Raw genomic sequence first — 12,614 nt, 5'->3', positions numbered from 1 at the left:
TGAGGGAATCGATCCTACAACACAGGCTAGCGTTCTACACAAAGCAACACCCTACCGTCGCACACTAATACGGGTTCAGGTGAGCGAGCGCTTGCCAACTATTTGACATCGTGTTCTGTTACATCACATTCATTTAACGTTCTAGCGCAAAAAATCCAGTCCATTGAGAGACCGCTCGCTTCTGTGAACATGCATTAGATCAGTTTAGATGAAGTTAAACATTTGGTAATTTTGACATACAGTCTTAGAGAGGAAACCCGCTACATTTTTCCATTAGTATCAAGGGCTATGCACTATGTCAAAGACAGGGTAGTACATACCAGAGCCTTTGATATATCACTCATTGTCCACTGGCTGGAACGAGAACTAGCCCAATGGGCCCACCGACGGAGATCGATCCTAGACCGACCGCGCCTCAGGCGAACGGTTTACCACTTTTTTTTTCTTTACAATTTATTTTCGTGCTTATATTCAATTAAGATTCAAGTGCGCTGTCCTGGGCACACACCTCAGCTATCTGGGCTGTCTAACCAGAACAATCAGTTAGTGGTTAGTTATTAGTGGTTAGTGAGAGCGAAGAGGTTGTAGTGATTTTACACCTAGCCTTTGAGTTGTTAAATAGGGACGGGACGTATCCCAGTGGTAAAGCGTTCGCTTGATGCGCGGTCGCTCTAGAATCGATCCCGTCAGTGGGCCCATTGGGCTATTTCTCAAAGACCGTGGTATGTGCTATCATGTCTATAGGATGATGCATATAAACGATCACTAGCTGCTAATCGAAATGAGTAGCCCATGAAGTGGCGACAGCGGGTTTCCTCCCTCAATATCTGTGTGGTCCTTAACCATATGTTCTACGCCATATACCCGAAAATAAAATGTGTTTGAGTGCGTCGTTAAATACAACATTTCCTTCCTTGAGTCGTTAAAGCTCGCTCTGCGAACCCAGTACCTACGAGCCTTGTGGCCAATGGCTTAACCACAACACCACCGAGACCAGTTCTTTACCAATGGACCGCGTCCCGCTTTTCAATCAGATCAAGTACAAGTGAAACAGCCCCAGAGCCATCATTGTGAGCTGAGTATCACGTTGGTGTCGTCAAATACCGTTAAAACCAGGTCTTAGCCCAACGAGACGAAGATGACGCGAAATTGCCGAGACGTGACTGCTCGCACACACGGAGCTTTAACATTCCCCTGTATCCTCCAAGGTCAAGGTCGGTATGGCTAATTAGTAATTAGTGATTCCGTCGCAGTGACTTGAAGATAATCAGCGCACACCAGTCGGCCAATCGACGATGGGTATCAATTGGTTTGCTATGCATGGAGATATGTTTCAAGTAAACAGATCTGCAACGTCCGTTTATGGCCCGCTTTGTGTTGTAGTGTTTAAGCCATCGGCGTTGAGTCTGGTAGATGCCGAGTTCGCATCTCGGTACCGACTCTAATCCAGAGGTAAGAAGGAAACCTACTATGCTTACATATCTATCACTAAACACTAACAACTAACCTTTAAGCTCTGTCCCGAAGCGACAGCCCAACTAGCCGATGGGTGTGCCCAGAACAGCGTGATTGAACCTTTATTGGATAATAAGAACGAAAGTCAAGTTGAAATGAAATAAAACTGTACTGATGGGGAAGTTGGTAGGTGCTGATATGAGGGCTACTACAACTTAGTCACGGATCCCATCCAAAGTAAATATTCAGAAAACAAATTGACACCTGCTAACCAACTGGATTTGATTTGATAACATATTAACGTGCCTATACCCAATTAAGATTCAAGCACGTCTCACCCGGGCACAATCTCCGACTTAGCCAGTGACTATACACAACTACAAGTTTTAAAGAGTACTATCCCTTGAAAATTACCTTATAATAAAATTATAATAAAAATCCACATGTTGACCAGAATTTTCAGTTAGCCACCTATATGCCAGAACACTGCCTCATCATTTTGCTGTTGGCAAACTGTGGCGGTATTTATATACCACGTGTACAGTAAATGATGTTATTAGTACTAAATATGACAATTAAATTCAAACCAATGGGGCAGATCCTAGTTTCAACCCGTGAAATTTGACAGGAGTGAATCTACAAACCTCAACACATTTGGATATGGTTATAACGGAGAGGGGGTAAAGTATGTGATGTTTAAACTAGGAAATATTGTCTAAAACTAAGTAGATCTTGTTTTGATAACCATTACTTCTCAGACGAACGTACGTTTTTAGAATGATTAAAAATGCATTTTAGGGTATTACAAAACACTGAATGGCCAGAACCACTTCAGGTGTACGAAAATGAATATTCTAAATAATAAAATGTAAGTAATTCTATTTTGAATGACCAAACACGGCTTTAATATATATAAAAAAATACGTCGTAGTGTTTAAAAACTAGGGTCAGTCACTTTAAATATTACAGAGGTAACCCTACTTGTAATCATCAAAGAAACATTTCAAAAATCATTTCAGAAATTTTTAATTATTTTTTAATAACTTATTTCCTAAACCAGACAACAAGTAACAGGCGTGGATTCAGGCGAGATCCTAAGGGGCCTGCCCCCCCCCCCCCCCCCCCCTATTTTTGGTCAAACAATATATATTACAGAATACACCAAAAATGCAAACTTATCCCGACCATCTGTCAAGGACGTTTAAATTATGTTTTCAAAAGAAACAACGGCTTTTGGGCCCCCTCTATTAAAAAATCCTGGATCCTCGCCTGAGTAAAGACACAACAAATTAATGGTAGAGTGGTGCCTAAACGGTTCAACTGACAGAATAGAACACACCAAGATAAGTAATTAGCCTTTTATATAACGGACTCGAAACCGCAAATAATGCAACAGGTCCAATAAGGAGATTCGATCCTGCGTCCCATCGCACGTAACGAACGAGAGGTAATTTCACGATATGAGTAAAATGACATCTATTAGATATTCTATTAGTGCCCTGCGGTCCAACCGGAGTGGACTATAGGTTTAGTATCTGTCCTTCTGTCTGTATGTCTGTCCCACATATTGTTTCACAATGCCTAATGGTACTGAGCTGACATTTTGTATAAAGCTTTATCATGTACTGTTATTGATCAAGTTTGACTTTCATGGCGATTTACTTTTTTCACTGAGTTAGGGCCCTTGAACTTAAGAGATACGAAAATATGTTTTCCAATACTCTCAGAATGCTTGTTTTGGTATGACACCCACAAGCCTCATTCGTGACGAACTGCGAACGACACTGCCCAAGAATTCAGCCAGACAGAGCAAAACAACGCTCGCTAGACTGGTTTATAATACATGTACACGCTTCGCATTAAACTGAATGACCACATCGGGAACAAGTCGACTCGTTCGTGAACATTAGCGCTGATCGCTCTCACTGCATGAATGCAGGCATGGTTTCACCAATGCTTTCAGAGATCAGCGAGTGCACGCAGCCATGACTTAGTAGCACAGTTACTTCTTAATTACTTGAACTCCAGCCGGAAACAAATGACTTCTCCTCTGACTATCACGCAATTGTATTTTCTGTTTTGTTTTGAGTCAGCGAATGCACCAGACAGTTCATTTTGCACACGCCATCACTCCAGTAACCCATTGCTGAAGGTTCCAAGTCCCTAAACGCTGAGAACTGGTAATGGAAAAAACGAGTCGTGTATTTTTCATCTGTTGAACAGGAATTAGATTTGTAAACTTTCCACCTCACTAGGAACAGGCCATTTGTCAGTTAGATAACCGAATTTAAACCAAGACCACCAAGTAATATAGGGAACAAGAGTATTTGTTTAACGACATCACTAGAGCACATTGGTTAATTAATCATCTGCTACGGGAACAATTGATTATTCTGATACGTAGTCTTTAGAGAAAAAACCGCTACATTTCTCAATGAGCAGCAAGGTATATTTTATATGTACTTTCTCTACGGAGACAGAACAGCACATACCACGGTCTTTGATATATCAATCTAATTAAAATTAGCTCCACTATTACATGTGGATCTAAAGACAGCCAGTTGAAGCTCATGTCCACCAATCAAAACCTTACTTGCAGAATCCTGCCAGTGATTTAAAAATAATTTGAAAACATTCCGAATTATCCTGAGGGTATACGACATGTTTCGTGTGAATTACGAATGCCTTAAAACATGTTTTATTTTATAAAATAAATAATTTTTAATGTAAAATTGAAGACTGATAACGTATTGGTATGGTTCGCTGTATTGCGGCCACTAAAATAGACTCGCCCGATATTTTTAGAATTTGTATGCTCCCAAATAACGTTATAAAAGGCGAAGTGTGATTGGTCAATATTTAAATTATTATTTACAGACGAAATGTTACCTGGACATTGGGGACTACGCAGTGTTGTTAGTTTTATGGCATGCTTCCATCAGAGAACTGTTCAAGCACGCCTGTCGTGGGCACAACATCTGACTTCGCCAGAGAGTTATGTCGCTGACGTAGCCAAGATTTTATATTGGTGGGCCAACCCACTGTTGGGGGGAACCCACATTATTTGTATGTATGTATGTATGTATGTATGTATGTATGATTTTATAAAATTTAATACAGTAAAAAAAAGAGAGTTTGATTGGGGGGAATGCCCTCCCCCCTCCCCAAATGCTAAATATTGTGGTGTACTTCTTTACATATCAAATAACAATTGAAAATTTCTGGAAAACCATTCCTCTAAATAGAAGATTGAAAGCTGTAAACACACTACAAAAACAACAAAAAAGATATAAAAATAAATACGATTATACATATAGTTGTAAATAATTTATTAATTGGTATAGAAACGTTTTCAAAATGTACAAATCAACATATGCATTAATAAGCAAAACAAGCATGTAGTATATTGAGAATTTTAGTATTGTTTAGGTATAACTGTGTGCCCTAGCGAGCTATAGCACGCACACAGTACACACACACACACACACACACACACACACACACACACACACAAAAACACACACACAAAAACAACACACACACATACAAAAAAACACACACACATACAAACACAAACTCTCTCTCTCTCTCTCTCTCTCTCTCTCTCTCTCTCTCTCTCTCTCTCTCTCTCTCTCTCTCTTCATCTCTCTCTCTCTCTCGGTCACTCACACACATAGCAAACACAGCAGCTAAACTACGCACAGCTGCACACATTTACCCACTTACAGACACACGACAAAGCCTTATGTACAGGTTGAATAACAAAAGTCTAACTAGCTTGGCCATTAATAAGGTATGGCTTATTATTTACATGTATTAAAATAATTGTGCCGGAAGGTATCAAGTCGTAACGACGACGTTACGTGACGTGATCATGTAATACGGCTTGTATAACACGGCAATGCGACCTTGCCTTCTAATAACACGTCACTCTATACTGATTTGCGAGTAAGTTGGAAACATTAATACTTCGCGTCATAACCCACACTCGTAGGAAGAATATTTGAAAGGAATACAAGACATTTGAAGCGTGTGGGTGAGGGATTTTTATCTTGTACTAGCCTCAAGCGCGCCATTTTCTAGCAAGTAGAGGTCTAAATAACAATGTTTTTAATATTAATTTTCGGCTATCTTAAAGTTTGTAATGTCTGTCTATGGGGTAACAACTATGTACATCTTATCGTCCTCGAGACTGAACCTGTGTCCTCTCAGTTACTACAGGGTGAGGCATTGTCCATTCCTTTCCTTTGGATCTCTAATTTGAATTTGAATTTGAAAAAGAGAAAACCCAATATGTCTGACATGACAATGATTTCTTAATTCACAAAAGATGCAGCCCTCGTTAAGCGTGACGAACGTCGAATAGCTATGACTGTTCTGTGGAACAGTTTCTTTTCTTTTTTCAAGACGCAGTTCAGTTTAAAGAACAGCTGTGACGCAATTCAGTTCAAAGAATAGCTGTGACGCAGTTCAATTCAAAGAACAGCAGTGACGCAATTCGTTTGAAAGAATACCTCTGATGCAATTCAGTTAAAAGAACAGCCGTGACGCAGTTCAGTTCAGGGAACAGCTCTGACGCAGTTCAGTTTAAAGAACGCCTGTGACGCAGTTCATTTCAAAGAACAGCTGTGACGCAGTTCAGTTCAAAGAACAGCTGTGACGCTTTTGGGTCGTGATCGTCTTCTTCTGCACGAGAACGGCCGGCATGGACTGTCATCTGCGCTTAACAGCCGGGCTCAGATTGTACTGGATGTTTGTTTGGCTGAGAATCTCTTTGAAGATGCCGACGATGTTCCAGTTATCTTTCGCCGACGCCTCGACGTAACCGTTCCCCCACTCGACGTTCACGAGCATCTCGGCGGTCTCCTTGCAGATCGATCGGTTCTGCTCCTTGACGTCCGTCTTGTTGCCGACGATGACGATGGGCACGTCCTCGTCGTTGCGCTCGGCGATGACCTGGTCGCGCAGCTCCTTGACGGCGTCGAACGAAGAGTCGTTGGACACGGAGTACACAAGAACGAAAGCGTCGCTCGTGGCGATCGCCAGTTTCCTCATGGCGGGAAAGGCGTGGGCCCCGGACGTGTCGAAGATGTCGAGGGTGAGGTGTCTGCCGTTGATGTCGTACTCCCCCCGGTGCAGCTCCTCCATCGTCTCCTTGTACTCGTCGATGAAGCGGTCGTACAGGAACTGAGAGATGATGGCGCTCTTCCCCACCGCGGCAGCGCCCATCACGACAATCCTGGAATGTACACAATAAAATAACACTAAAAGTGATGCCTGATATGAATTACAAAATAAGTTATTTCGTTTAAAGTAAAACGAGAATTCCGTAAGGCACTAGATATAATATAGATTCGTAGAATCAAAAAATAGTTTGCTAAATGTCCACTTAACATTGTACAGAGATACTGTCTTGATTATGTAACTATAAACCAAGTTGCATTGATCTGTGACTTAATAGTTGCGTGAGAAAGAGATCTAAACGTGAAACAATAAGGCAAAAGTTGATGTGGTCGCCGCCATCGGAATAATAATACCTATTTATTTTATAACATTTAGTGAAATATCTTAAAATATCACTGAAATAAAAAGTGTTATCAGTCACTCAGACTGACGATAACACATTTTAGAGTGAACATTTCACTATTTCACTCTAAAATGTGTTATCATCACTGTAGAAAGTGTTATTTTCACTGTAAGAAAGCCAGAACTATTTTGCTGCTGGCATTTTAAAAATAAAGGTAAATTGCCAAAAGTTATATAATAAATAGAAAAGTTCATGTTTTTTTTGTCAAATATGATTTATATCTCATCTCGTGAAGTTTGCAATCATATGACACTTGTCGCGTAAGCGCGACTCGTGAGATATGATTGCAAACTTCACGAGTTGAGATATAAATCATATTTGACCCAAAAAAACCCATGAGATATCCTCTATATCTCGTCTTTTTGCTTCGTAATAGCGAGACAATAAAAAGTGTGCATTTGTTTTCTAACGAGACATCGAGACATGGGGAGAATGTGAACGACAAAACAGTTAATAGTTTTCAGAATAGTATTTCTGCAGACGGTAGTCAACGTAGAACGGATTCACACAGTCGCGATTGTTCACACGAATTACAAGATCACAAGATCACACAGTTGAATCACATGGCTAGAGTGTTTGGAGGTAGTACTAAACCAAATAACTTCATACTGGGTCAAAGTTCGGGGTGCACCCAACTTTTGGTAGAGAAGTTAACACCGCAAGTCCTGTGATTGGTGCTAAATGTGAGTGTGTTGGTTGTAACAAAAATTAGTTTCATCTGGGCATAAAAATGTATGCAATTTATTTCATCTAGTACCACTGTGTCGAGTAGCCTGGTGCTTGAAACATGTATGGAGTACCTGTGAAAAAGTACTGAAATTTGTGCGGAACTAGGGTAGTCATAGACGCTACCCGTTTTCTCTGAAATGAGCAGCTTGACCTCCAACTGTTTTTTATTCAGTTTAATTTTAAGGGGTGGTAGTATTTATATCCGTGGTATGGCGTTTATGTCGATTGATACGCTGCAGGTAGGAGTTTTAGCCACATATATTAATATTATCGGTTATGGGATTTGATTTGGTAGTATAAACCCTGGACGATAACTGGAGCAAATTATTAACATCTTTAAACTCAGATTTATGCATACGATAGAATATAAGGATGTTTTTATGTCATCACGGACCTCCACCTCCCCCTCCCGCCCCCATGAATTGCTGGCAGGTGTTAAAATATGTTACACCATCGTATCAAATGAAGATTAATTGCATTTAATCACAACGACAAAACTAATAACGTATTCAATCTAGTGTCTCTATATCCACATAAAAACAAGTTTATTTTGTTTAACGACACCACTAGAGCACACTGATTTATTAATCATTGGCTATTGGATGTCAAACATTGGTAATTTTGACATATAGTCTTAGAGAGGAAAACCGCTACATTCTTGTATTAGTAGCCAGGGATCTTTTATATGCACCATCCCACAAACAGGATAGCACAAACCACTGCCTTTGATATACCAGTGGTGGTGCACTGGCTGGGACGAGAAATAGCCCAATGGGCTCACCTATGTTCACCTGAAGTGTTGACAAAATTGTGACGATATTCCCTTTTCCCCTACCACCACCTACGTGAATAACTTGGGTGTTCAGCACGCAAATACGTTACACATCAAGCATATTAACTAAAAACGGATCTTTTAATATTCCCCGTTAAACATATCGAAGTAGATGAATTAATTATATCGTCTGTACTTTCCACTCTCTGATGATTGATAAGGCATAAGGTTACGTTGTTACCGTCTGCGTGGTGATGGGTTATCAACGAAAATCAAAGACTCGTTTCAGTGTGGTGTTATTTTAAATTATTGTCGTCTGCTTGAACAGACAGAAGCTTTGGGATTGATCCCACGCATCCTTAAATATAGGATGTGGGACACGTAGGATGTAAACTAATCCTTGACAATATTTTAATCTGAACGTCCAAACGGTTTTAAGTATTGAAAACAAATGTCAGCATAAAGACAGAAGTTAAAAGTTACAATTTGTTTTGTTTAACGACACCATTAGAGCACACTGGTTTATTGATAACTCTGACATAGTCTTAGAGAGGAAACTAGCTACATTTTTCCATTAGTAGAAAACATATATACTCTTCAAAAAAAGTAGGGGAACCTGAAATATTATGTTAATATCAACTATTAGACTGAACATACGTTTTGACCACAGACATCCTAGTAAAGAACGTTCAGATCTGTTTATCAACACACCGAAACACATTCCATAGTTTGCACATACATCACGCAGTTGCCCCGTACACGTGCGTGGGGTGTCATTCTCGATTTTGACAATTTCCAGGAAGGTCCATTAATCACTGTGGAACACTATTTCTGTCAATCCGTTTCATTCTGTTGATCATACAGCTGTTTTTTTTTTTTTTTTTTTTTGTCATTTTTATTGTTTGAATTTGCGATTTACTGATAAAAAACGTCAACTTTCAAATTTCATTTCTGACCCTAATCGTCCTTTAAGATCTTTGGTGGTCATAAAACCTACTGTAATACTGAACTACCGGTTGTAATGTTTGCCCAATTAATTCACTATTATCATATAACCATTCCCCACAGCTAATATACCTTACAATTTTGGCAATTTTAAATTCTTGTTAGAGTTCCCCATCTGGGGGTTTTAAGAGTATATTTTATATGCACCATCCCAGGGACAGGATATAACATGCACTGGCTGGAACGAGAAAAAGCCCAATGCGCCCACCGACGGGGATCGATCCTAGACCGACCGCGAGAGCGCTTTATCACTGCGCTACGTCCCACCCCATGTTTAGATTGATGCACTGAATGAACCAGGCGACGATAATTGTTTGGACATTTGACAGATGGCAAAGGTAATGAACTGTTAACTGTCGTAGATGAGTGTGTGTAAGGTGAAGGGGCAATAAATACCATGAAAGACAAAGATAACTAACTGTAGATAAGTGCGTAAAGTGTAGTGGTAATATAGACTATGTTTGATCATTAACGCCTAAAAACCACTACCTTTCCGCTCTCATCAGCGAATAAATGCTACAATTACCTACATTGTAGAAAGATGTGCCTTTAAGAAGTGAAGTTGATAATTATGTTTATTATCCATATGGTTCAACATAACCCAGTTAATAATAACCATACCAAGCACACGTGTAATAACAAGTATAATGACGTAATTCTGGGAAGTGATGTCATAACATGACGTTGCTTCCCCAATCTTAGCTCAGGCTGTGTATGTGGAATATGACGTCATTTCGTCGTCTCCTAGTTGTGGTTGAAACATTCTGAGACGGTCCTTGTTATTAAGACCGTTGCCAATGGCGGGTCGGTCGACCCCTCCCCCACCGGTGGCTTTTTTTTCAATATGCCCTCGGACCCCCCTAAACAACTCGTGCCTCACCATAAGCCTAAACGACCCCCCCCCCCCCCCTCAAAATCCTGGCCACGGGCCTGTTATTTATAACAAAATACCAATAATAATTAGGAAAATAAAGAAATTATTACACTCGCGTGTGAGTCGTAATGATTTTATGAAATTCGTGTCAGGATGCATGTATTACCCTCGCTCTCACTCGAGTAATACAAAAATAATGACACTGGTTTCATAAAACCAGTACGACACACAAGCTCGTATAATAATCTCTATTGAGACCGATGCACTGAATGCACATGGATACCGCTTCATTCGATGTCATTAAAATTTTCATATTTCTACAGTATGATATCATTAACGCCTATATGATGCTGACTTTCTGGGTTATCAACAGGAAATTTAAAAATGCCAACGTTGTAATGATACCCCCTGCAGTGACCTTACGTTCCATTGATTTTTTCATCATTTGTACTTTTGTGAAAGCGAGGAACTAAAGAGCTGTTCTTCAAATGATGGATTATTCTGATAGCCGAGCTATCTTCCGGTGGTTAGGCTATAGTACAAGTACTTCAGACCTGTCTGCTCGCAGCTGGTCAAGCTAGCGGCAAAGAGCTGTAAATTGTGTGGGGGTTTTATGTTTTGTTTCTTTTATTGTTTTGTGGAGGTTTTGTGTGGTTGTTTGTTGTTCTTCTTGTTGAAATTGTGGGTTTTTTTTAAATTTTGTTTGTTTGTTTGGTTTATTGTTGTTGTTGTTGATGATGATGTTGTTAATATTGTTGTTGAAATCATGTTTTTTTTATGTTTATTTGTTTGTTTATTATTGTTATTGAAATTATTTTTGTTTTCTTATATTGTTTGTTTTATTGTTGTTGCACTTTTGCGGTTAGTTTTGTTGTTGTTGTTGTTGATGATGTAGCCCAGTGGTAAAACCCTCGCTTCATGCACGGTCGGTTTAGGATCGACCCCAGTCAGTGGGTCCATTGGGCTATTTCTTGTTCCAGCCAGTGCACCACGACTGGTATATCAAAGGCCGTGGTATGTGCTATCCTGTCTGTGGGAAAGTGCATATAAAAGATCCCTTGCTGCATTAGAAAAATATGTAGCGGGTTTCCTCTGATGACTATGTGTCAGAATTACCAATAGCCGATGATTAATTGATCAATGTGCTCTATGGTGTCGTTAAACAAACCAAACTTTACTTTAAATCGAATGACCATTTCGGAAATCAAAGTAGTTTGAACATAGGCCTGTTATGACATACTTCTGACGTCATTATTAGCAGCTGCAAGCCTGCAGTAGTTATGGCATGTGAAATTGACATCATCGATGTATCTGACTTTGTAACTTGCAATGAGTAACGAATATGTCAAATTTAAATTGAATGAATGAATAAATAAACAAATGGTAGCCGGGTTTATGTTGTTTTATTCTCATAAATGGGAACGTTGCAAAAGTGTATCTGACCTCGTGGAATGCTATTAGTGATTACAGTCATCCTTAAGATTTGCTATAAATTATCGCATTTGCGTGTCACATGAAATTTATGGAACTTGTTAAGGAATGGTTTTATACACACACTCCATACACACACACGCATGTACGCACGCACACTCACACATTCTCCGCTCTCGGTCGGAGAATAACATAATTTCTAAATTCGTTCATATGGCATTCTCGCTCACACAATAAGCTAGACTGTCTTTCATCATGTAGCGTGTATGCACGAACTGTTTGTAATGAGCAATTATAAAGCAAATTATGAATGAACTCAAAGTAGATGTACATGTCTATACTTACATACCAATATAGATCTGTCACTAAACCTGGTTTCAATGTGGTCTTATTTAAGGACTCAAAATGAAACGTATACTAACATTGTATTCCGCTCCATCAAATAAAAAGAAGAAATTGTGCATCTTGAAATGTATATTTACCACTAGCATACCTTCATGGTCAACCAATGCAATTAAGAAAATGTCCATGACAAAAAAATGCCATTGAATAAACCCTGAATATAGACCAAGGCAAAAAGGTGCCGTAGAGAATTATAAACTCCACGGCAATCTCCATTGCTTCATACGTGTACGAGACGGGAGGGCAGGAAGAAAATCCTCAAATTCGGGAAAAAATAATAGAAAAATTCGGACACAATAAGCTGACTGAACACTTTTTACCATGTATTTCCATATTTTTTCTCATAATATTAGCTGTAA

General features: G+C 39.5%; 1 protein-coding gene across 1 annotated transcript; it reads right to left on the bottom strand.

Moving 5' to 3' along the window:
- Positions 1 to 6,168: 6,168 nt before the first annotated feature.
- LOC121379812 (GTP-binding protein Rhes-like) lies at positions 6,169 to 12,352 on the bottom strand. Its single transcript, XM_041508464.1, has 2 exons — positions 12,347 to 12,352; positions 6,169 to 6,732 (listed from the first exon to the last, which is right to left on the bottom strand). The coding sequence occupies exons 1-2, from the start codon at positions 12,350 to 12,352 to the stop codon at positions 6,169 to 6,171; spliced, it is 570 nt and encodes a 189-aa protein (XP_041364398.1).
- Positions 12,353 to 12,614: the final 262 nt, after the last annotated feature.

The sequence above is a fragment of the Gigantopelta aegis genome, chromosome 8, assembly GCF_016097555.1.
Source record: "Gigantopelta aegis isolate Gae_Host chromosome 8, Gae_host_genome, whole genome shotgun sequence".
NCBI classification, from domain to species: domain Eukaryota; kingdom Metazoa; phylum Mollusca; class Gastropoda; order Neomphalida; family Peltospiridae; genus Gigantopelta; species Gigantopelta aegis.
This window is presented reverse-complemented; position numbering and strand designations above follow the sequence as displayed.